Here is a 27,303-nt window from a genome sequence, read left to right as displayed (position 1 = left end):
TCCCTCCAAATAATTAAGAGCTATTCTCTTGCTAACTTCACTTATTAAACTATTAACTTATTAAATTATTTTGAGGTCTAGATTTCTTTAATGTGGAAAAACTGTGTTATTCAGAGAAGAAAACTGAAAAACACTGATTAAAACCCCCCAAAAAACTTTTTTAGAAGTCCTCCAAGGAGGGGAGACCAGAGGGTTCAGTTGGCTAGAGCGCAAGCTCTGAACGACAGGGTTGCTGGTTTGATTCCTACACAGGCTAGTGAACTGTACCCTCCACAACTAGATTGAAGGACAACAACTTGGAGCTGATGGGTCCTGGAGAAACACACTGTTCCCCAATAAAATTGAAAAAAAAAAGGTCCTCCAAGGAAAGGTCATGAGTTGAAACTGCTGCCTTCCAAATAGCATGGTGGTTAAAGAAGAGGCACTGCATTTGTTACGTGAATACTTGTGAGAATAAAATAAGACAACATATGTTTGTCTTCAACTCAGAATCTGGTATAGGTATATAGAGATTGTCCATTCACCATTAATCACCATTATAAACATCTCTTGCCAAAATCTGGTCATGTCACTACCTTGATTGAAAATGTTAAGTATTCTCCATCAGAGACCATATAGATACTGTTGTTTGGCCCAAATAATACCTTACTTTTAAAAAATATTTAACAATTTCATGCAAAATTCCAGATTTCCTGCTTTTCTTTTTAACATGGTTTAATTTGGTAGTACAGGGTCCACCTTCTTGCATGACAATAATTAAATGAAGCTAAGCAGTGCCTCTAAAAGGGGAATCCCAGCTGAATTTACCACAGTCTCCTCTAAGGCTAGTCACTCATTTACTCTTTTGTTTTATATTTAATCAAATTAAATCAAAAGAAAAGACAAAGAATTGGCTTAAATACACACACACACACACACGCACACACACACTTGCATGCACACGCGCACACACACAGCAGGTGCCAAAGGAAAACTGTATTAAAATTGTAATACTCAATATATACCAGTAACTAAAGATGAATACAAGTCATATTTGACTTCTGCAATTACAAGAGGTGCCCAAAGTGATTAAAATCAGTGTCCAGACTCTTCTGATTATGGTGAACTACTGCTTGAGCAACCTTGACCAAAGTGTTCACTTGTATACATTTTTTGGCACCCCTGGTGTGTGTGAAACATATATATGTATATATGTATATACGTATGTATACACACACAACAGGGTTGCCAAATATATATATATATATACACACACATATATATATATACATATATATATGTATATATATATTAGACTATGTAATAGTGGGTATGTAACTTAGAGGTTAGAGATTAAGATACATTTAAGATCTATAAGTTTTTCCCATATGGATAAAAGTTTCTAGTGCCATTTATTAAAAGTACATTCTTTCCTTATTGATTTGTAATTCCACCTGTCATAATCTAATTCTACCAAAACTTCAAAGAGGATCTAATACTTGTCCTACTCAAACTCTAACGAAAAATTGAAGAAGAGACAATACTCCCTAACTCATTTTATGAGGCCAACATTACCCTGATACCAAAATCTGGTAAGGATAACACAAAAAAAGAAAACTACAGACCAATATCTCTGATGAATACAGATGTAAAAGTCCTAAACAAAATTCTAGCAAATCGAATGCAACAATGCATTAAAAAGATTATTTATAACGACTAAGTGGGGTTCACCCCAGGGACACAAGGATGGTTCCACATGTGCAAATCCATCAATGTGATACATCACATAAACAAAATAAAGGACAAAAATCATATGATTATATCAATTGATGCAGAAAAAGCATTTGACAAGACACAACATCCATTTATGATTAAAACACTTAACAATAATTAGAATAGGTATAGAAGGAAAAAATTTAACATAATAAAGGCCATATATGACATCCCCTCAGCTAATATCATAATAAACGGTGAAAAACTGAAGCCCTTTGTCCTATGTTAAGGAACATGACAGGGCTGTCCCCTATCACCTCTGCTTTTCAATATAGTGTTGGAAGTCCTCGCCAGAGCAATCAGCAAGAGAAAGAAATAAAAGGCATCCAAATTGGGAATGAAGAAGTTAAACTGTCACTCTTTGTAGATGACATGATGCTATATATAGAAAACCCTAAAGACTCCACCAAAAGCTATTAGAAACAATAAACGAATACAGTAAAATTGCCGGCTACAAAACCAATGTACAAAAGTCCACTGCATTCCTATATACTAACAATGAAATCTCAGAAAAAGAAAAAAAAAAGCCTTTTGCAATTGCAACAAAAAGAATAAAATACCTAGGAATAAACTTAACCAAGGATATGAAAGACCTATATGCTGAAAACTGTAAGACATTTTTAAAAGAAAGTTAAGAAGACACAAAGAAATGGAAAGACATTCTGTGCTCATGGATTGGAAGAATCAACATAGTTAAAATGGCCGTATTACCCAAAGCAATATATAGATTTAATGCAATCCCCATCAAAATCCCAATGGCATTTTTTAAAGAAATAGAACAAAAAATCATCAGATTTGTTTGGAACCACAAAAAACCCCGAATAGCCAAAGCAATCCTAAGAAAAAAGAACAATGCTGGAGGTATCACGCTCCCTGACTTTAGCTTGTACTACAGGGCAACAATAATCAAAACAGTATGGTATTGGCAAAAAAAACAGACATATATACCAATGAAATAGAATTGAGAACCCAGAAATAAACCCACATAAATATGGACAGATAATTTTTGACAAAGAAGCAAAAAACATATAATGGAGAAAAGACAGCCTCTTCAATAAATGGTGCTGGGAGAGTTGGAAAGCCACGTGCAAAAGAAAGACACTGGAATGCTATCTGTCACCATGTACCAAAATTAATTCAAAATGGATCAAAGACCTAAGCATAAGGTCTTTGCATAGAAGAAAACATAGATACTAAACTTATGGACCTTGGTTCAAAGAGCATTTTATGAATTTGACTCCAAAGACATGGGAAGTAAAAGCTAAAATAAATGAATGGGACTATACCAAACGTAGAAGCTTCTGCACAGCAAAAGAAACTATCGACAAAAAAAAGAGACAACCAACTGAATGGGAGAAGATTTTTGCAAACAGCGCCTCTGATAAGGGGCTAATATCCAAAATATACAAGGAACTCATGCAACTCAACAACTGAAAAACAAACAACCCAATTGAAAAATGGGCAGAGGACCTGAAGAGACATTTCTCCAAAGAGGACACACAAGTGGCAAATAGACATATGAAAAAATGCTCAAGATTACTAATCATCAGAGAAATGCAAAGAAAAACCACAATGAGATATCACCTCACTCCAGTTAGAAAAGGCTATCATCAACAGGACAAATAGTAACAAGTGTTGGAGAGGCTGTGGAGAAAAAGGAACCCTCATACACTGTTGGTGGGAATGCAGATTGGTGCAGCTGCTATGGAAGGCAGTGTGGAGGTTCCTCAAAAAATTAAGAATAGAATTATCATATGACCCAGCAATCTCTCTCCTAGGTATCTACCCAAAAAATCTGAAAACATTTATCCATAAAGACGTGTGCTTTAATGTTCATTGCAACTTTATTTATGGTGGGCAAGACATGGAAACAACCAAAACGTCCTTCGATAGATGAATGGATAAAGAAGTTGTGGTATATATACACAATGGAATACTATTTAGTGGTAAGAAAAGATGAAATAGTACCATTTATGACAACACGGATGGATCTTGAGATTATAATGCTAAGCAAAACAAGTCAGACAGAAAAAGTGGAGAAACATATGATTTCACTGATATGTGGTATATAAAGCTGAAAACAACAAAAGAACAAGACAAATGAAGGAACAAAAACTCATAGACATAGACAATAGTTTAGGGGTTACCAGAAGGTAACGGGGGAGGGGGCTCTAGAAGAGGGTAAACGGGATCTAATACATGGGGATAGAAAAGAGAACTGACTCTGGGTGGTGAACACACAATGTGAGATATAATATATTACAGAATTGTACACCTGAAATCTATGTAACTTTACTAACAATTGTAACCCCAATAAACTTTAATTAAAAAAAAAAGAAAGAGAAGGAGAAGTAGTAGTAGTAGTAGTAGTAGTAGTAGAAGTAGTAGTAGTAGTAGTGTGGCTTTCTATACAAGAAAGTGTCCAAAAAATGTCCCTGGAATTTGGGGTCAGTGTCACATCATACTCATAATTACTTAAGGGACTAGCTTATACGTACTTTATGTACAAGGAACACATGACCCAGATCTTCTACGCACCATGCTCTAGCAAACTAAGTTTATCAAACCAAATACATGCTGTAAGTAGTATTAATACTAAGGTTTGTTTTAATTTTTAACTTTGAATCTAAAATTATGATAGTAGAACACTGATGAAAATCCTTGTTCACCTATGACAAAAATCTGGGAAAAAATGTCTACATGTTATGTTTAAGATGGAAGATGGAGAACACTAGTTTTTTTTTTTTAATCTTTTATTATTAGTTTCAGGTGTACAAAACAACATAACGATTCAATATTTAAACACCTCACATAGTGATAACTCGAACAAGTCTACTACCCATCTGACATTGTACATACCTATTACAATACCATTGACTGTATTCCCTATGCTGTACCTATATCCCATGACTATATGTATATATTTTTTACTTATACTTGACATTCAATATTATTTTATATTACTTTAAGGTACACATCGCAGTAGTTAGGCATTTATGTAATTTATGAAGTGATCACCCCAATAAGTCTAGTGTCCGTCTGACACCATACAGTTTTTACAATATTATTGACTATATTCCAGTGTCTTTCACATTCCCGTGACTATTTTGTGACAATTTGTACTTCCTAATCCCTTCACCTTTCTCTCCATTTCCCCAATCTTCCTCCCCCCGATCAGTAACCATCAGTTTGTTCTCTGTTTCTCTATGCCTATTTCTGTTTTGTTGTTTGTTTATTCTGCTCTTTAGATTCCACATGTAAGTGAGATATTATGGTATTTGTCTTTCTCAGTCTGACTTATTTCACTTTGCATAATAACCTCTAGGTCCATTCATATTGCTGCAAATGGCAAGATTTCATTCTTTTTTATGGCAGAGTGATACTCCATTTTATACATCTACCCCAGTTTCTTTATCTAATAATCGTCTATTGATGGACATTTCAGTTGTTTCCATATCGTGGCTATTGTGAATAGCACTGCAGTAAACATAGGGGTGCATATATTTTTTTCAAATTAATGTTTTGGATTTCTTTGGATAAATACCCAGGAGTGTAACAGCTGGGTCATAAGGTAGTTCTATTTTTAATTTTTTCAGTAACCTCCATACTGTTTTCCACAGGGGCTGCACCAATTTTCAATCCCACCAACAGTGCACAAGAGTTCCCTTTTCTCCACAACCTCACCAGTACTTGTTTGTTGATTTATTGATGATGGCCAATCTGACAGAAGTGAGGTGGTATCTCATTGTGGTTTTTATTAGCATTTCTCTGATCAGTGATGTTGAGCACGTTTTCATATGTCTACTGGCAATATGCATGTTCTCTTTGAACATATATCTACTCAGGTCCTCTGCCCATTTGTTAATTGGATTGTTTGTGGAGGTTTTTTGTGTTGAATTGCATGAGTTTTTAATAAAGCTTGGATATTAATCCCTCATCTGATGTATCACTGACAAATATCTTCTCCCATTCAGTAGGATGGCTTTTCCTTTTGTTGATGGTTTCCTTTGCTGAAAAAAACCTTTTAGTTTCATGTAGTGCCATTCGTTTATTTTTTCTTTTGTTTCTCTTGCCCAAGGGGCTATTTCAGTAAAAATATTACTAAGAATAATGTCTGAGAGTTTACTGCCTATGTCTTCTTCTAGAAGTTTTATGGTTTCAGGTCTTACATTTAAGTCTTTAATCCATTTTAGTTTATTCTTGTATATCGAGTAAGAAAGTGGTCCAGTTTCATTCCTTTGTATGTATCTGTCCCATTTTCTCAACACCATTTATTGAATAAACTGTCTTTACCCCAACGTAAATTCTTGCTTCTTTCATCATAAATTAAATGACCGTATAGGCATGGATTTATTTCGGGGCTCTCTGTTATTTTCCATTGATCTACGTATCTGTTTTTATGCAAATACCATGCTGTTGTAGCTACTATGGCCTTGTAGTATAATTTGGTATCAGGTAGCATAGTATCTCCAGCTTTGTTCTTCTCAGGTTTCGTGGCTACTGGAGGTCTTTTATGGTTCTATATAATTTTAGGATTATTTATTCTAGTTCTATGAAAAATGCCATTGGTACTTTGATAGGATTGCATTGAATCTATAGATGCTTGTTATCCACAACATGGTATACGTTTCCATTTATTTGTATCTTCTTTAATTTCTCTCTTCAATGCCTTATAATTTTCTGAGTACAGGTCTTTTACTTCCTTGGTTAAATTTGTTCCTAAGTATTTTTTTCTTTTGATGCAATTGTAGGTGGAATTGTTTTCTTAGTTTCTCTTTCTGATAGTTTGTTATTGGTGTATAAAAATGCAACTGATTTCTGAATATTAATATTATATCTTCCTGTTTTATTAAATTCACTTATCAGTTCTAAAAGTTTTTTGGTGGTGTCTTTGAGGTTCTCTATATGTAATATCAGGTCATCTGCAAATAATGACAATTTTCCTTCTTCCTTTCCCATTTTGGATGCCTTTTATTTCTTTCACTTGTCTGACTGCAGTGGCTAGAACTTCTAGTACTATGTTGAGTAACAGTGATGAAAGTGGGCATCCTTGTCTTGTTCTTGATCTTAAGGGGAATGCTTTTAGCTTTTCCCAATTGAGTATGATATTAGCTGTGGGTTTATCATATATGACCTTTATTATATTGAGATATGCTCCCTCTATTTCCACTTTGCTGAGCATTTTTATCATAAATGGATGCTGGATTTTGTCAAATGCTTTATTCTGCATCTATCTATTGATATGACCATAGGTTTTCATTTTTCATTTTGTTTATGTGATGTATCACGTTAATTAATTTGTGTATATTGAACCAACCTTGCATACCAAGAAGAATTCCACTTGAAGGTGTATGATCTTTTTAATGTATTGGTGAATTCAGTTTGCTAATATTTTGTTGAGGATTTTTGCATCAATGTTCATCAGGCATACAGGCCTATAGTTTTCTTTTTTTTGTAATGTCTTTGGTTTTGGAATCACGGTAATGATGGTCTCGTAAAATGAGCTTGGGCACCTTCCCTCCTCTTGGATTTTTTGGAATAGTTTGAGGAGAATAAGTGTTAATTCTTTGAATATTTTGTAAAATTCACTTGGGAAGCCATCTGGTCCAGGACTTTTGTTTGGTGAGAAATTGTTGATTACTGATTGGATTCTGTGTGTAGTAATCAATCTGTTCAGATTTTCTGTTTCTCTTGATTCAGCTTTGGAAACTTGTATGCTTTTAGTAATTTATCCATGTCTTCCAGATTGTCTAATTGGTTGGTGTATAGTTGCTCACAGCATTTTCTTAAAAATTTTTTGTATTTTTGTGGTGTCTGTGGTTACTTCACCTTTCATTTCAGATTTTATTTGGGTCCTTTCTCTTTTTCTCTTGATGAATCTGGTTAAAGGTTTGTCAATTTTATCTTTTCAAAAACCAACTCTTGGTTTCATTGATCTTTTGTATTTTTTTTTAGTCTCTATTTCATTCATTTCCACTCTGATCTTTATTATTTCCTTCCTTGTACTCATTCTGGGCTTTGTTCGTTTTTTTGTTTGTTTGTTTGTTTGTTTAAGATTTTATTGGGGAAGGGGAACAGGACTTTATTGTGGAACAGTGTGTACTTCTAGGACTTTTTTTTTCCAAGTCAAGTTGTTGTCCTTTCAGTCTTAGTTGTGGAGGGTGCAGCTCAGCTCCAGGTCCAGTTGCCGTTGCTACTTGCAGGAAGCACAGCCCACCATCCCTTGCAAAAGTCGAAACCAGCAACCTTGTGGTTGAGAGGACACGCTCCAACCAACTGAGCCATCCGGGAGCTCAGCGGCAGCTCAGCTCAAGGTGCTGTGTTCAATCTTAGTTGCAGGAGGTGGAGCCCACCATCCCTTGCGGGACTCGAGGAATTGAACTGGCAACCTTGTGGTTGAGAGCCCACTGGCCCAGGTGGGAATCGAACCGGCAGCCTTCAAAGTCAAGAGCACGGAGCCTTACCCGCCTGAGCCACCGGGCTGGCCTGTTCGTTGTTCTTTTTTTCCAGTTCCCTCAACTGTAAATTTAGACTATTTGAGATTTTTCTTGTTTCTTTAGGTAGCCTGCATTGCTATGAATTTCCCTCTTAGGACTGATTTCACTGTGTCCTATAGATTTTGGGTTGTGGTGTTTTCATTTTCGTTTGTCTCAAGGTATCTTTTGATTTCTTTCTTCATCTCATTGTTGACCCATTCATTATTTAGTAGTACTTTATTTCGCTTCCATGTGTTTGTGTGTTTTTGTTTTACTTTCTTGTAATTAATTTCTAGTTCCATACCACTGTAGACACAGAAAATGCTTAATATGATTTCAATCTTCTTAAATTTATTGAGACTTGTTTTGTGGCCTAACGTGGTCTACCTTGTAAAATGTTCTACGTGTATGTGAACAGAATGGATATTCTTCTGCATTGGGGTGAATTGCTCTAAAAATATCAATTAAATCCATCTGGTCTTGTGTGTCATTTAAGGTTGCTGTTTCTGTGCTAATTGCCTGTCTGGAAGATCTGTCCAGTAGTGTCAATAAGGTGCTTAAATCCCCTACTATAATTGTGTTACTGTCAATTTCTCCCTTTATGTTGTTCAATATCTGTTTTATATATTTAGGTGTTCCTATGTTGGGTGCATAAATGTTTACTAGGGTGATGTTCTCTTGTTGGCTTGATCCCTTTATTATTATGTAATGTCCTTCTTTGTCTCTTATTATAGTCTTCGTTTTACAGTCTATTTTATCTAATATAAGTATTGCTACCTTTTTTTTTTTATTTTCATTTGTATGGAGTATCTTTTTCCATCCATTTACTTTTGGTCTGTGTGCCTTTTGATGTGTGGTGGGTCTCTTGTAGACAGCGTATGCATGGGTCCTGTTTTCTTATCCATTCAGCTACCCTCTGTCTTTTATTGGGAGCATTTAATCCATTTACACTTAATTACTGATAGATACATAGTTATTGCCATTTTATTATTCATAGTTTTGATCTTTGTTTTCTCCTTTCTTCTGCTTAAAAAAGTCCTTTTAACATTTCTTGTAATACTGGCTTGGTGGTAATGGATTCCTGTAGCTCTTTCTTGTCTGGAAAGCTCTTTATCTCTCCTTCAATTTTAAATGATAACTTTGCTGGGGAGAGTAATCTTGATTGTAGGCCCTTATTTTTCATTACTTTGAACATTTCCTGCCACTTCCTTCTGGCCTGCAATATTTCTGTTGAGTAATCAGCTGACAGTCCAATGGGAGCACCCATGTAAGTAACTAGTTGTCTTTCTCTTGCTGCTTTTATGATGCTCTGTCTTTAACCTTTACCATTTTCATTATGATGTATCTTGGTGTGGGCCTGTTTGGGTTCATCTTGTTTGGGATTCTCTGTGCTTTCTGGGCTGGTATGTCTATTTCCTTTGCCAGGGTAGGGAAGTTTTCAGTCATTATTTCTTCAAATAGGTTCTACATCCCTTGCTCCCTTTCATCTTCTTTTGGTACTCCTATGATGCAAATGTTGTTACGCTTGATGTTGTCCCACAGGTCCCTTAAACTATCTTTGTTTCTTTTTATTCTTGTTGTTGTTGTTCCTATTATTTTCTGCTACTTTCTCTTTTAAACCACTGATTTGATCCTCTGATTCATCTAACCTGCTGTTGATTCCTTCTAGAGTAGTCTTCATTTCAGTTATTGTATTCTCTATTTCTGACTGGTTCTTTTTTAGGTTTCTCAGTCCTTTATGTCTATCTCTTTGTTGAAATTCTCACTAAGTTCCTTAGGCATTCTTAAACTCTGTCCCTGGTAGGCTGGTTGCCTCCATTTCATTTAGTTCTATTTCTGCAGGTTTTTCCTGTTCTTTTATTTGGGACATGTTTCTTTGTTTCCTCATTCTGACTGCCTCTCTGGGTTTGCTTCTATGTATTAGGTAGATATACTCCTATGTCTCTAAGTCTTTGCTGGGTGGCCTTATGCAGTATGTGTTCTGTTTGGTCCAATGGCGCAATCTCCCTGATCTCCTGTGCGTGTGTTCCAGGAGTGTCCCTTGAGTGTGTTGTGTGTGCTCTCCTGTTGTAGTTGAGTTTTGATTGCTTTTGGTGCTTCAGTGGGTGGTACTGACTCCCAGGCTGACTGACTATGAAGACTGGCTATGCTCACAGTGTTGCTCACAGTGTATGCTCACAGAGCTGCTGTGTGGGGGCTGACCCCTCAAAGAGACCCCCTAGGGCTCTTGTACCTGCTGAAATGCCCTTTTGGGAGTGCACTTTGGCAGGCTAACGAGGTAGTGCTCTGGTGGGGTCTGAAGCTGGCCCCTACATGAGTTATTTCTGGTGTCTCTTGGAAGGGGCTCCTGTGCTGGCCAGTTTCAGCCTTGCATGTTACTGGCCCACAGCTACCTGGCAGGAGCCAAAAAACTTTATGTGATTGGCCGCTGCCTATGCTGGACCTGGAGGCACGTGGGGGTGGCCTCGCTGTGAACCTTGGCTGGCTGCCACCAGTATTGGGTCTGAGGCAGCTCAGCAAAAGGTCCTGGGACCCATAGGCCTATTGCCACCTGCCTGCTGCCCATTATAAGTCCATCCCGTACCAAAGGCCCAGCCATTGAAAGAGTCTCCTTAGGTGCAAGGGCCAGGCTGGCTGATCCGGTGTTGAGAGTGTCCTCGGCGATGCAGCACTAGCTGAGCAGGGTGGGATACCAGGGAGTCAAACAATGTGGCCAGTGGTTTTTACAAAGTTAATGCAGATCCAGTGCATGACCTGTGACCATTTCGCACAGTGTCCTGAAGACACCACAGCCAGCCACCGCTCACCTCAAGCTCACAGATCCCCAAGAGCTGCCAAAGAGAGGCGGTGGCATGAGTTGTGGCTTACTGCCCACCACCACAAGTTCCCTGTGCAGCCGCAGGTTGTCCCCTGCTATAAAAGGCTTCTGCAGCTTGTGGGGTGGAGCTGGCCACCCAAGTACCAAGAGAGCCATCAGCAATGCAGCTCTAGATGGTCAGGGCAGGGTTCCAGGGAGCTATGGGGTGTGTGCAATGGTTTTTACACTGTTAATGCAGTTTCAGTTCTCGCACCAGTGCTGAGTCCATGATCACTTCACAAAAATGCCCTCAGAACACCGCAGCCAGCCACTGCTCACCTAGGGCTCACAGATCCCTGAGAGCTGTCCAAGTGAGTTAGGGGAATAAGTTGTGGCTCACTGCCCACCACCAAAAGTTCTCTGGAGGAGCCACAGGCCTTCCACTGCTGTAAAAGTCTTCCACTGCTTGTTGGGTGGGGCCGGCTGCTCAGTAGCTGAGAGTGTCCCAGGCGATGCAGTACTAGTTGTGCGGGGTGGGGAACCAGGGTGTCACCAAGGTGGGCACATGCATGGATTTTACCAGACCAACGTGGTTTCAGATTTGGCCCTTTGGGGACAGTTCAACATAGAAAAAATGATGCCCTACCTAGGTGAGGAGCGTTTCTCACAGGGAGAATGGCGGCTGTGCCCCCAGTCCTTGCCTCAAACCGCACAACTCAGTATTTCCCCATTTGTCTCTGGCGTCTCTTGAATTGCTGCCCCTCCACTGGTGACCAGGTGAGTGCTTGCAAGTGAGTAAATCTGTGTGCGGACCCTTTAAGAGAGCATCTGGGTTTACCAGCCCCCTTCTGTCTCGCCAGGACAGCCAGACAATTCTTGCTGATTTTTCACTGCCAGATTTGGGAACTCCTCTTCCTGGTTCAGGCCCCTAGGGCTGGGAAGCCTGGTGTGGGGCTGGACTCTTCCTTTTTCCAGGGGGACCTGTGCCACTGAAGTGTCCCGCCCAGTATTTAACCACTATCTGTGGATTTGGGGTCAGCACGTTTTGCGTCTCCACTTCTTGTACCAGTCTCAATGCAGCTTCTTCTTTATATACTTAGTTACAGGGGTTCTGTTCAGTTCGTTTTCAGATGATTCTTGAGGTTGATTCTTCTATAATTTGTTTATAATTTTGGTGTGATCCTGGGATGCAGTAGGCATAGTGTTTACCTAAATCACCATCTTGGCACCATTTGAACACCAGTTTTCTTAATGCAAAATTTAACAAACATAAAAAATTACTTTTAAAAATTATATGCTATCATACCCAGAAAAAAAAACAGAAAGAGCACTTACTAATTGTTATAATTCTAGGATTCTATTGATCTGAGATTTAACATTCTTACTCTCTTCCTTCTTAAACTGTTTTCCTGTGCTTGAAATGGCCAGGTCAGCAGTGGTACGGGACGGACTTGTAATAACAGTCTTGAGGGGACGGGTCTGCTGTTGCCCCCAGTGAGCCACTCCTCTGCTGACCTCCAGGGTTAACTGGATCATACGGTTAATGGCTTGCTGAATGTCATCTAAACTAGGAACCATTACCTGTGGAAAGAAGGAACAAGTTCCTGTTACAGCTGGCAAATACAATCTATCCCTCTGAGTCTCACCATCCCCTTTCCCCACTGAGTGGGGAAAGCCTCAGCTGGCCAAGGAAAAGGTTGTATTTGAGGAGAGGGATGTGAGTGAAGTGCAAACGGCATGCAGACTTTCTCTATCCTGAAGTTTTCCTATTCTATCAATTCCTGCAGAAAAAAAGGTCAAACAGTACTTGTCATCCTTTCCATGCAATAGCAGCTAGATGCAGCCCAAAATTGTGGACTATATGATGGATGTCCATGAAGCAAAATAACTGAAGAAGCTATACTGCCAAGATTCTGACCTCAATTCTTTGAAATGTGCCAAATAAGCAAACAAGGTGTCCTTCAGGATGCCAGACCATGTACAAGTGGTGTTAGGTAAGTCACAGATTGCCCCTTCCTGGTCATATCCGTTGGCCCCTCAAAGAATGCACCTCAAGTCATCCTGTGTGCCTCAGGGTTCCAGATGCCAATGAGCAGCTGGCATGGTGGTAGAGATAAGTTCCATGAGAAAGCACAAGAGATCCATGATGCTCAGGGCAGAGTCTCTCTCTTTCTTTCTATTCCGCCATTGGTCGTGGGTTGCCTCACAGTCAGGTGTTTGAGGTAGGGATTTGGACTTCTGAGATGGTCTGATGTAGGTAATTTAATGTTTGAAGTAAGAAAAAGCAATATTTTTGGAATAATTGCTAATTGATGGCTGAACAAATGCTAAACTGTTACACCAACCTCAGTGTACCATGAGCTATGCAGAGCAATCTTTTTATAATTGATATATTTAACATTTTGATTTTTGTTAAATACTGAGGTGAAGTCAAAAAATACATAGGACTGAGAGGTTACCATAAATGAAAGTTCAGTACTAATGCTACACTTCTCAAATACATTCCCAAAATATCATTGCATTAACTTGACTATTCAATAATACTTACCACATTAGGAATCGCAAGATGTACTTCAGTTTTTATAAAGGAAATAACATCTTCTGACCGCTTTCGTCCATATAGGCTGTAATAAGATGGACATTTAGCTGATAAACCTTAACCTATGGTTTCATAAATCTCTTGCTATGCCATAACACTCAATCCTAAAAATAAAGACCATTTTCAAACTACTGAATTACACGAAGAGAATGTTATTTATAATGGAACCATAAATTTCAGAGACCTAAGAAAACATAGCAATTTAATATTCTTAGAAGTAAAATATGAGTCTCATATACATTTTCTAGTATTTTAATGTTGTCCTCTCAGTAATAAACATTTAATAATGTTTACTAAAAGCACTCCTTTTTCCCAGGCCTGTAACAGATGCTGCACGAGATCATCAACAAAAAACATATACTTTCATGTACTTTTTTATATGTACTTTTTTGAAAGATTAAACGGGGTTGTTGGTCAAAGCCTTCCCAAAACTGCCTTTTTAAACAATCTCACTCATGCTCAGATAGAAGTAAAGACGTATAGACACACACGAGTGCAATCTCCCTCTGCCTTGACCTCTGGCCTCATCCCAGATAAGATTATCATAAATGTAAACTTTCCATAGCCAGAAAAGCTATCATTACTGAAAACTACACTTCCATTTACAAACACAAACAGAGGAAATGGGGAGAGGCGAGATCTCAAGAAACCTAAAGCCTCCACAGTTCAAAGTTTAACACTCAGGACCAGTAGTTCCCAGATAAACATATTATTACAAGTAACTCTTTGAACTAAAAGTATGTAAACAAAGGAAAAAACCTTTCTAATTCATGGTCTCGTTGTGACATTCAAGCTGCAGCAATGAAACAAGTATAGGCTATTAAAAAAGGCACAATCTGAGAATGAGTTTTGTGAAGTATGAACAAACAGCCGAAATAAAACAGGAAGTGAATAGTACACTAGATTATTCAGTAAGTTATTTGACAAACTAGAGGATTAGCTTAAGGAATTCTCCAAAAGTTCAGAAGCAAAATACAAAGAGAAATTACTTAAAGAAATGGTAAGAGAAAGGATAAAGATAAGTAATGTTTGCCAGGCACTTTTCCAAATACTGTCCATGAATCAACACATTTCATGTTCATACTAACTCTGTGAGGCAGATCCTGTGATTATTTCCATTTGGTAGATGAGGAAACCAAGTCAGGGAGAGGTTAAGTGATGTACAGAGGGTCACTCAGCTCAGAGAGGCTTTATTATCTAGATCCAGCATGTAAATCCAACATATGAAAATTAAAGCACAGCCCTGATCTTTAGATTGGTTTTATCATCTTGTAAAGTTTCTGTGTGCCCAACAGATTACTGGAGAAAATGGCCTACATCTAAACATATAATTTGTGAATTGCCAGAATAAGATGGGAAATCCTGCAAGCATCAAACAACAAGTTGTTATGGAGAAAAGAAAATCGAATTAGGAGCAGAACTCTCATCTGAAATGTAAACAAAAGAAGGCAATGAAACAGTATTTGTAGAGTGTGAAAGAAAGAGATAATGATTCAAACTGACCAAACTAGCATTCATGTGTGAGGGGAAGAGAAAGATATCTGGGACAGGGAGGATTCTGAAGTATTATACTCATGCATACCTCTTCAAAAATTCCTTAAGTACTGCAGGATTTGTAATCAATATGGCATAGCAAGTTCAGACTTCAAAAATGCCTCTTTGGGCCAAATATTATCAAATCATGAATAGAATATAAAGGATGTGAGAATGTGCAAATACAAGATAAACGTCAATCAGAAATGGATCAGAAACACACAAACAGCTTGGCCAGGGTCTAGTCAGGAAACAGGCAGTGACAGTGGGAGGTTGGCTCTCGTGGTCTATAGGGGACTGACAGCATTCCATGTGAGATAGGACCTCAGCCAAGCTTGCTAACTGAAGCCAGAAACAAAAGTTAAGTCTCCCCACTTGTAAAGAGAGGCAAAATAACAATAAAATTAAGTCTGTTAACCCATTGCCTAAGCTAGAGCTTTTCCAGAAATTGTGAGCCTGGGGTGACAGAAGCAAATCCACAGCATCCCTACTAAGCGACTAACCAGGGCCACCTGTGTGCTCGCCAGCGGAATCTCCCATATCCCAGGATCTCTTCAGGCAGAAGTAAACGTGAACCAATGAAACATGGTTCTGTATTCAAGATTCCAAAGGTCATGTGAAGTCAAAAGTGGAACTCCTAGCTAGGGAGAGAGGGGAGGAGAGAGAGAAACACACAAAAACAAAATGTTCTGCTCAAAGAGGGCCTTCAAAGTAAAATCCCAATGAGCACAACTATGTTTAGCAGTAAGAAAGAGAACTGAAAAAAATAAAAAATTGAAGCAGAACCTCACTCCAGATAAAATTCAATGTATAGAAGTTATGAAAAATTCTAAAACAAGTATATTGAGAATGTTCAGAAAGATAAATGGAGGTATATTTAAAAAATAATAATAAAGAATAGCTCAACTAAAAAGGTAGAATGATACAGAATCTGGAGGATAAAAAAATATTAACTGAAATATTTAAGATGCAATAGATGAGATCATCTTTAGACTAGATACAAAGATGCTTACCCATAATGTAGCCCAGAAATGCAAAAAGACAAAATATATGACAGGGAGTTAGGAGTTAGGGAGGGGAAGCCTCAACATTTGAGATGACGGCACGTCCAGGCTTCCCAGGACAGTTCCGCGTTCAGTCTGTCCTGACACTCATCTGAACAGTGCCTCTCCACTCAAAAGAGTGTCCTAGTCGGGCCAATAAATTATATGGTTAATTCATCCCACATTCAACTACTAGGAATTCCATAAGAACAGAATGAAGGGACTGTCCCAGAAGCAACAACTGAAGAGGAAATTGCTGAGGATTTTCCAGGATTAAGAAACACTACAGATAGAAAGTCACTCTACAAACAAAGTAGGATTAAATAATAACAACTACACCCAGTGAAAGAAAACTGCAGAACATCAAGGATAAAAAACAATCCATCACCATATATTTGCTCCCCCTTTTCCCAATATATGGTGATGAAGGAGAACTGACTCTGGGTGGTGAATACAAAATGCAATATATAGATGATGTATTATAGAAATGTACACTTGAAACCTATGCAATTTTACTAACCATTGTCACCCCTATAAATTTAATAAATAAAAAAATATTTTATAAAGGAAAAAAAACAATCTTCAGTTAGACTTATTACAGACTTCTCATCCACCATAGACAGCACTTTTTAAAGCTGGAGCTAAATATGTGTATTCTAAATTTAAGGGTAATTGCTTAAAGAACTGAAACATAGGAAAGACAATAAAAAGGGAAAATTACCCATCCCAAAGATAACAGAAATAATGAAATGAACCAAAGAAAAAGGATAGTGAGAAGAAAACACAAAATAAAATGTCATAAAGTAAATGTAATTGTATCATAAAGTCACGGTAAATGAAAACAGACTGAGCTCTACTTAAAAAGGCAGAGATAATTCAATTGAATAAAAATAATCGGGTATACGATGCTTTTAAGAGATAAACAAAAACTGCATAGTAAGATTTAAATGAAGGGATAAAAAAAGATATACAAAAAAGCTGGGGAAGTAAAATAAATGATAGACTAAAAAAGAATATGAGGAATCAGGACTAATACGGATAGAGAGGTTCACCAAACAAAAATAAAAGGAACAGCGCTCTAAGCAGATCTAAGTACTAAGACCCTGTATGTACCCAACAGCATAGCCTTAAAATACATAAAACAAGAACTGACCAAACTAGAAGGAAAATTTGACAAGTTTACAATCACAAGGGAGATTTTAACAGTGTAATTAAATTAAAATTCAGCAATGAATAGCCAAGGAATAAATCTAACAAAAATGTGCAAGACTTTTATACAGAGAATTATAGAACTTAATAGAAATATTAAAGAAGACCAAAAAAATCCAAGACTCTAGTAATCCGTAATTTCTGATGGAAGACTCAGTACTGGAAGGATGCTAATTCTTTCCAAATTTATCTATAGATTCAATGTAATTTAAATAACCCTCCCAAAAGAAAAATTAATTTTCAAAAACTTTTGCTTGGTAATTAACCATATGGAAAAAAATATATTGGTGTCCTGCCTCTCACTAAATACAAAAATCAATACCACATGGATTAAATCACTAAATGTAAAAGATAAAACGTTTAGAAGATACTAGAAATAGGGCAAGACTGCTTTTAAAAAACATAAAAATCACGAATTACTAAGAAAAAGACTGATAAAAAATGTTTTAAAGGATAGATATTTTCTATATTATCATCAACAAAGTAATACACTGAGAACATCTATGAATAAATCCAATCCAATCAAAAAACAGACAGGAAAAGAGGAGGGTGGGGGGAGAGAGAGAGAGAGAGGAAGAAGAAGGAGAAGGAGGAGGAAGAGGAGGAATAGGAGGAGGAGGAGGGGAGAAAAGGGGAGGGGAGGAAAAGAGAGGAGAGGAAAGGAAAATACATATTTTAAGGAAGAGAAAGAAGCACAAATGGCTCCTAAAAATAAAATATGTTCAACCTCATCAGTAACTTAAATCCCAATGAGATGTCACTGCACACACCCCAAGGCTGGGAAAATTTTTTGAATTGAACAATACCAATTGTGGGCAAAGAAGGAGACTCTCATGCTAGGCCTTACCTGGTAAAGTGAGGCACACATATACCCCAGGGCCCAGCCATTCCGCTCTTAGCAGGTGGAGCAAGAAACAGGTATAAGAATGGCCATAGAGGCTCTATTCACAATAGCCCAACTGGAAACAACCGAAATGATCATCACCAGTAGAAGACATAAATAGATTATGTATGCTCCAACTATATAGATGTGAAAATAAATTATATCAACATAGATGAATCTCAAAAACATAATGGTGAACATAGTCCAAAACAGGCAAAATTAAATGATATATTGATGAGGGATACAAATATGTTAAACCGTAAGGAAAACCTAGACAATGACGAACCTCAAGTTCAGGATAGTAGTTGCCTTTGGGTGAGCAGAGAAAAGACCAGTAAGGGGGATGGTCATGTTCAGTGTTCTTTATCTTGGCCTGGCTGCTAGGAACTTGGTTGTTCATTTGCTCACTCACTATTCTTGCAGTATTTATTACCCTATGTTTTCATACAGCCTTTTCTTCAATGCTATATTTTAAATTTTATAATTTTTTAAAATTAACAAATTTATAAAGAGAGGTGCTATTATAATATTAGCATGTGATGATAGCATCACCAGATATATTTAGCATATTTTCAACTTGCCTTGCAACAAATATTCTTCTTTTCATTGTGTCCAGAGATAACCGTGTAGCTTTTTGAAGACTGTCTAGTAATTGATGAGAGAAGAAAGCATAGACCTCTTTACATTCCTGTAATAAGAAATCGTATTAGAACTGGGCCAAAATATAAAAACTCTAACACTCCCCCCAAAGCAAGAATACAATATTTGAAGAGTCACGTGAAAGATGAAAAATAATGAACTACACAATTTCATTTATATTGTAGAAATAAGTTCAATCCTAAATTACTTGTTTATTTTTCAAAACAATATGTGAAAAGCTTGCTTTCATAAACACCCTAGCAAACCATAAGGACCTACTGAAAAGCCAAAATTCAAAAACAGTTTATTCAAAGTAACAGTAGTTTGCTCAGTACTCACTAATTCACTCAACAAAACTGAAGCACTTATTAAGTGGGATGCACTTTTCAAGGCCTAGGGGTGCGGGCATAAGAGGATATTTAGTCCCATCCACAAAATGCTCAGCTTGGTAGATAAATGTATTTTAAAATGTAAAATACCAAACTATATGGGATGAAACTTCCACCATCTTTGGACCATGGTTTGCCCCTCTCTCCAAGCCCCTCTTCCCCTGCAGAGAAGTAGCAAGTTTACTGGTGAGAGTGCAGGACAAATATGGAGCATGGGCAGGGCTCGGGGCACCACGTCTGGTTGGCACAGGGAGTCACACATCCAGGGCCGGTCTCTGCCCATACTATTCCTTTCCACTCTGCACCCTGCCCCTCTGAGACCGGCAGGGTGAGCTGGGTCAGAAGGGAGGTCATCAGGCGTGAGCAAAGGAGACTAGTAGGTCAGGGACGGTGGATGATCAGGCTAAAGCACCGGTGTGAGCTAATCAAATATTTATGTTCGATAGACCATTCTGAAAGCAATGCGGACTTGAGAAGCAGAGGCTATTTAGGAGATGACGGCACTGAGGCAGCTCCAAGTGGTTTCCCCAATCCAAGAGGCTCAGTCTTGCTCTAAGGACTCCAGCCAGTGTCAAAGGCAGTGCAACGGGAAGAGAAGGACTGCTAAGCTGGGAGTACACTTCCCTCCAGCTGACTGCTGCAGACTGATAACGGCTGCCTGGTACATGGTACTGAGAAGAAATCTACGGCTAGACTCAGCAGAAAAGTGTTTCCCAATCCATTGGTGTTCTTATCCTTGAGTGAGAAGGTGAAAGTGGAACAAAACTGTGCCGTTTATTTCCAAAACTGTATGTATTAGAGTGTGTGTTAAAAAAAGAAACAGTGTAAAAGAATGTAAAATAGAGAAAGAATGATAAGAAGATGATTATCATGAATTAAAAGAAAACTGACAGGAGCAGGAGAAAGCCAGAATTAGTACAAATGTGGGTGTGGCATTCAGGGTTGATGCATAACCAGAAGGGTGAGGCCTAAGAAAGAGCAGGAAACCCTGTGCCTCCTTCTCAACCTTCATTCTGAACACATCTGAACGCAATGTGAAAATCTGCCTACCCAGGGTCTCTCCGGGGGGGGGGAAGTCCACAGGCTATCCATGACGCTAGTTAAAAATGCAGACCTCTGAGCCCCAAGTTCATCAAAATCTGGGCTTGCAATATGGTAACTCTATTAAACACAATAACAGAAAAATGGTCTCCCCTCTGAGTCAAACAGATTGGCAGTACAATCCCAGAAGTACTATATAATAAAGCACAGTCAATCACAACAGCGGGAGAGAACTATATAAACGCAGTGGACAGATCACATTAAAAGTTGATGATATCGGGGAAAACTGTAAGGAATGCTATCCTGCCAGATTCTACAGTGCAGAACTGAAACCTATATTTTCTGAATTCTGTTATAATTCCAAATTAGTTACAAATCCCCACAGGTGGGTTGCAGAATTGCCTGAATAAAGCACCATTTGGGATTATCTATAATCCTATGAGTCATAATTCTGTGAAATTCAATGAGGTTGTTTCACAATAAATACCTTTTTAAATTCATCTTCTTTGTCATTAACAGCAACCGCAGTCACAATATTAGTCTCTTCATCATGGTTTTCACCCTCTTCTGCTTCACTTCCAAAAACAACATGTTTCCTCGGTTCTATAGATAAATATATATATATATGACATTTAATCTTGAACGTTTGGCTTATTCTATATGGCCAAACCTTCTTAAAAAACCCCTTCTTAAAAAGTATATTTTTTAAAATAGAAGTTTATTGGGGTGACAATAGTTAGGTTTCAAGGGTACAATTCTGTAATACATCATCTATATATATATCACATTGTGTGTTCACCACCCAGAGTCAGTTCTCCTTCCATCACCATATATTTGATCCCATTTACCCTCATCTACCAACCCCCTCCTTAAAAAGTTTTTAATTTAAATTTTTACAATTTATTCCTGGAGAATGATTCTTTGTTAAATTTAATTTATTGGGATGAAGGGCACTGGTTGTTCCCATGTCTTGGCCACCGTAAATAAAGCTGCAATGAACATCGAAGCACATACATCTTTATGGATAAATGTTTTCAGATTTTTTGGGTGGTGAACACACAATGTGATATATAGATGACGTACTACAGAATTGTACACCTGAAACCTATGTAACTTTATTAATAATTGTCAACCCAACAAACTTTAATTAAAAAATTTATTGGGATGACATTGATTAGTAAAATTGTATACATTTCGAGTGTACATTTCTATAATACATCATCTGTATATTGCACTGTGTGTTCACCACCCGGTCATTCTTGAATTCAACTTAAATCACCCATCTCAATAGATTGTCATTCTACTAAGAAACATACTCTTTATACTCTCTTAGTATCTAGAATTAGGATACATTTACATATCATCTTTCTAAAATATGTTTACTTTGAGTTTTCTAACTTAATGAGCTGATATTTTTGTGTTTTTGACCCTTCTGACGAAAACTAACTAAATGGAAAAACTCTAAGGAAAGAAGACATACTATGGATGCTTCTTTAAGCTCAGAGTGTCTCATCCTCGGCCCCACTGACATTCTTGGTTTTGGTGGCTGTCCTGAGCATTTAGGATATTCAGCAGCATCCCTGTTATCTGTCTAGGAGATGACAGTAACACCTCCTCATGCCGTGTGACAGCTGAAAATGTCTCCAGACATTTTAGAATGCTGTGCAAAGAGACAGAGAGAGACAGAGAGAGAGAACATAGCAGACCACAGAGTCCCATCCATGGAGAGGTTGATCCTTTGTTGGCATCTGGGAACTTGGATTTCAGAAGGGTTCCCACCATTCTCTAACTGATAAAAAGGACTCAGTGTGCCTAAACAGTTTATGCAAATGATGTGCTTTATGCTTTCTTTCTGGGAGTCTGGAATTTTGGTACCTGTTAAGCAGAAGGTGCCTACTTGAGAACACACCTGTAACTCTTCTGATACAAACATTATAGCTAGTGAAATTACCTGGTATATGTTTTGCTGCTTTCCCACTGTACTTAACTTCATAAATAGTCTCAAATATTGATATGAGTTCTTTGACAGCTTCTTCCACATGCTTACTTTTGTGGTTTAAAACATCCGCCCATTCTTTTGTGTATGTCTATTAAGTAAAGAAATGACTATTAATTTCCAGATACTTAAAAAATACTGTGAAAATGATTAAGATGACTTTAATTTATAAAACTAATTAACACCACTTGAAAATAACTAGAGGTCATTGCCAATAGCATAATCTTTCAGATCCCAAACTGTCAATGGCTAAAGGCACAGCTGCTAAGGCATATGCAAAGAGGAGAAAGGAGAAAAATTCAGTCTTTGACCTTCATCAGACTCAACCAGACATGGACATCTACATTCACATTTATATGATCAAAAGAAAGAAGGCTGAAGGAGCAGAGGGATGATGATGTCAGAAGTTGAAACTGAGAAGTGGTTTTAAAAAGGATAGAGTGCTGCTTTGAGATGCAAATGAGATGAGGTTTCTTAAGTGAGCATCAATTGTGCCAGGCATCAATTTAAGAGCTTCATGTGTATTAACTCATTTAGTTAAATGACAACCTCTTGGGACAGATAATGTTATTGTGCCCATTTCACAGATGGCTGAGGCTCAGAAAGAATAAGAAATTTGTCCACGGTCACACAGTGGGTGGTAAAGATAGAGGTTTGAAACCAGCTTTGACTGACTCTAAGAGACTGTTCTTTGCTTTTCTGAACTTTTTTAGTAGTCAGCGAAAACTTCACAAAGAAGTTGAGAACTAGTTAAATTCAGAAAAGAAAACAGGCTTATAGAATTGAATAGGTCTTTTGACATGTTCACAACATCCATACATTTTAGGAAAGAGAAAAGTAAATGGGAGCAGCCAGCTTGGGACTTCCAAACCACTTCTGCGAAGGAACCCAAGCCTGTGTAGCAAACCTCTCTCCAGGCAAGCCTTGGGAGGTCCTATATGCCCCAGGTACTGCCCTCATGTGTTCCTTTCCTAGCGACTGGATTGAGGGAGAGGTACTTCTAAATTTGTCATTCCCATTTATACCACCTCATCTGTATCTGAACACATCCACCTCTTGTTCCAGTCTCAGGGAAAATGGTGTTCCTCCTCCCATTGGAAGACATTCTCTGATCTTCCTCACTCCCACCACCTCTTCTGACTTTTCTCCATCATTCATTTCTAATTTACTCAACACAGTGTTAAACATTGCAATGATAATGGTGGCTGAGAGGCACTTCAGTCTAGCAGGAAAAATGAGTGTTAAGAAAGTGGACACTTCCAGGGGATCCTGGCAGATTGAACACATGTTGTAAACACTCCACATCAACCCTGCTTGCTTTGAAATCCCTTAAGAAAAAAAACCAGACATTAACTATGACAGACTGAACACACATGTTTATCTTGGCACTCCCTTGGTATTTCCAAAAACCTCACAAAACTAACATAATATTTTAAAAAGAATATGCCCACAAGAATAAATGAGAGGATATCACATCAATTCTTCTGTATGTTTCCAATACTATATAAAAATAGTTAATGGGATTCGACAACTGAATATCTACTTGCAAAAGAATGAAACTGAATCTTTTCCTTACATCATACACATAAACTAACTCAAAATAAATCATAGACCTAAGTGTAAGAGCTAAAACTATTAAACTCTTTAAAAAAACATAGGCATACATCCTCATAATCTTAGATTAGGCAAAGTTTTCCTAGCTATGACACCAAAAACAGCAACGAAAGAAAAAGAAGATAAATTGGACATCGTGAAAATGAAAAACTTTTGGTCTTCAAAAGACATCATTATGAAAGTGAAAAGACAACCCACAGAATGCATGAAAAAAATTGCAAATCACATAGCTGATAAGAGACTAGTATCTACAACATATAAACAACTACAACTCAAAACAAGGACTAATAACACAACTTTAAAATGAGAAAAGGATCTTAATAGACATTTCTGAAGAAAGGTATACAAAAGGTTAATAAGCACATGAAAAAATGTTCAACATCACTAGCCATGGGGGAAATGCAAATTAAAACCTCAGTGAGATACCACTTCACACCCACCAGGATGGCTGCAACAAAAAAGACAAATAATAAGTGTTGACAAAGATGTGGAGAAATTGGATCCCTCGTACACGGCTGGCGGGAATGTAAAATAATGCAGCTGCTTTGGAAAACAGTCCAACAGCTCTTCAAAAGGTTAAATGTGGAGTTAACCTAGCAATTCCACTCCTAGGTATATATCCATGAGGAATAAAAACATGTCCTCACAAAACCTGTACATTTATGTTCACAGCAGCATTAGTTATAATGGCCAAAAAGTGGAAACAACCCGTATGCCCATCAACTGATGAAGAACTAAAATGGGGCATATCCATACACTGCATTATTATTCAGCAATAAAAAGAAATGAAGCACTGATACACAATGTGAAAACTTTGAAAATACAGGGTTAAGTGACAAAGCCAGTCAGAAAATACCACAATTGGTATTATTCCATTCGTATGACATGTACAGGATAGGCAAATCTGCAGAGACAGAAAATAGATTAAAGGCTGTGTAGGGCTGGGAGGGTTGAGAGGAACTGGGGAACGACTGCTAATGAGTGTGGGATTTCTTTGGGGTGATGAAATGTTCTAAAATTGTGGTGATGGTTGCACAACTCTGTGAATATTCTAAAACCACTAAATTGTACACTTTAAATGGATGAATCGTATGGTATGTGAATTGTATCTCACTAAGTTTTTAAGAAATAATAATTAGTGCCAGAAATAATTTGAGCCAGGAATTGGGGAAAGAAAATGGAGATGGGAAATGAGAGATGGAAAAGTGAAAGCAGCATGTGGGAGAATTTGGAGAACTTTGGTTGTGAATGAAAAGTGATGGAAGACGTGGGAAGGTTTTTGCTTGTTGGCAAGGAAAAGATGAGAACATATTAGACTGCTGGTGGGAAGGGTCCAGAGAAGACAAAAAAGGTAAAGATTTGGAAGAGAGGGGACAAGATTGATGAAGCAAGGTTGTCAAGCAGGCACAGGATCCATAGACCACTTGGGGGACCTAGATTTCTAAGAAGTGGCAACTTTCTCCATGAAACCAGATGGAAGGAAAAGACGGATACAGAAGCAGTCAACAATGTACCAAGAGCTCTGACTGTGAAAATTATTTACACGACTTTAATTTAGAAAACCATAAATAACCCCTGAAGTCTGTCAAGGTCATTTTGTCAGACACTCCAGGTGCTGGTTATTCTCCATTTGCCCCTTGCTACCCCATTCTCAGTTCTTCCATGCCCTGCTCTGTGCAGATGGTAGCTGGCTCCTGGGTCTCCCTTATTCTAAGATTTCCATTTGAGTTTGACCCAATGGGAAGCACCATCAGAAGCTAGGAGAGCTGGAGGAGAGAGAGGGGGGAATATTTCTTTCCCACTTCCTCCTTGCTTGGAGGCTGCATCTCTGCTACAAGCTGTCTGTTCACAAATTCAGCTCTTACAGGATGAGCCCTTCCACTTGGCTCCAGCTTTTACAGGGCTCTGAAAACACTATTTCCTCCCCTGGACTCTTCAACCCCAGCAGTGGTGATGACTTCTACCTGTGGGGCTCCTGAGGTGTGTCACCTGCTGGGATCTTCACTGATACTGTCGCATATACAATATCCCCAACCAAAGAATACCTGCAAAAAAACTTATATTTGACCCTTGCTGAATCGGATCATCCTAAAAAATCCTGACAACTCACTGGGTTGCCATAAATGCCAGGGATAAATAGCTTCGATGTACACAACACCCCCGCAGAGAAGTTTCCTGTGTCAATTGGCAACTCAGTGGTCCAGCCATCTTCTTCTGTTCAACAAGTGGCAAAATGTCACTGCAAAAACTGCTTCTATACCATGTCACTACCAGTTGAGGCCACAGGCGGTAAAGCATTCTTTCCTGGTAAGGATCCTATCTCTTCTTGGGAAGACGAGTCCTTGAAGATTACAATGCAGTGAAGAACAGACTGAAATACTGAGGGGCAGTCAGGGACATCCTGGAAGACTCATTTTCTGGAAGTTTTTTTCTATTTTTTAAAATCGAGATATATTTCATAGACCACAAAATGTACCCTTATAAAGTGTACAAGTCACTGAATTGTAGTCTATTCACAGACTTGTGCAATCATCACTGCTATCTGATTCCAGAACATTCTCATCATCCCCCAAAGAATCCCCATTCCCATTAGTAGTCACTCCCCATTTCCCCATCTCCATAGCCCTGGCAAACATTAACCTACTTTCTGTCTCTATGGAGCCATGTTGATTTTGTTGATATAATTTTTAATACCTTTAATATATTGACCAAGTTTCTCCTATCATACTTGGGTCTTAACTATTTTCCTGACTGTCTATTCCATTTGTATATCTATTGAGACACACATATGTCAGTCAGGGTCCAGTCAGGAAAACACATGCCACACCAACTAATTTAACCAACACAATGAGAGAATTTAATATAGAATTGGCTAAACAACTGTTAAAAGACCACAGGACAAAAGGGGACACAGGTCAGAGATAGTAACCGCAAAAGGCAGCTACCACCCCTGGGGCCTGTGGAAACAAAGAGAGGAGAATGGAGTTATTAGAACCTGGAGCTGGGAAGTGAGGGAGCTCCCTGGCTGGCACTGGCTGCCCCAGGAGCTCAGAGAGCAACCTCGTGGGGCTGGTACATCTGTGAGCTGGTTCTGGAAAAGCGGAGAAAAAGCTGCGGCCTGGGACTCACTGCCACTGCCAAGGTAAAGAGATGTTGCCCGTGTGACAGTGTCAGGACAGGAGGCAAAGCAGGAAAGATCAACCCTGTCCTTCACCCTCCTTCTGGCATCACTACTGGCGAAGCCTAAAAGGGACCCAGCTCGCCAAGAATGAAGATAACTTGCAGAGTCCCAGCCCCAGCATCACACAGCAGAAGATCCAATTTGAAGTTGG

At 38.4% G+C, this 27,303-nt stretch overlaps 1 protein-coding gene across 1 annotated transcript in view; it reads right to left on the bottom strand.

The window, feature by feature from the left end:
* The window catches only part of DNAH8 (dynein axonemal heavy chain 8), a 335,302-nt gene that overhangs the window by 234,877 nt on the left and 73,122 nt on the right, over positions 1-27,303 (bottom strand). Inside the window, 5 exon segments of the mRNA XM_033102419.1 lie at positions 12,411-12,606; positions 13,574-13,649; positions 18,874-18,980; positions 20,849-20,964; positions 22,313-22,448. Coding sequence (XP_032958310.1) covers positions 12,411-12,606; positions 13,574-13,649; positions 18,874-18,980; positions 20,849-20,964; positions 22,313-22,448 — 631 coding nt within the window.

The sequence above is a fragment of the Rhinolophus ferrumequinum genome, chromosome 3 (genome assembly GCF_004115265.2).
Source record: "Rhinolophus ferrumequinum isolate MPI-CBG mRhiFer1 chromosome 3, mRhiFer1_v1.p, whole genome shotgun sequence".
Taxonomy (NCBI): domain Eukaryota; kingdom Metazoa; phylum Chordata; class Mammalia; order Chiroptera; family Rhinolophidae; genus Rhinolophus; species Rhinolophus ferrumequinum.
The sequence above is the reverse complement of the archived record's forward strand: the minus strand, read 5'-3'. Positions and strand labels throughout refer to the sequence as shown.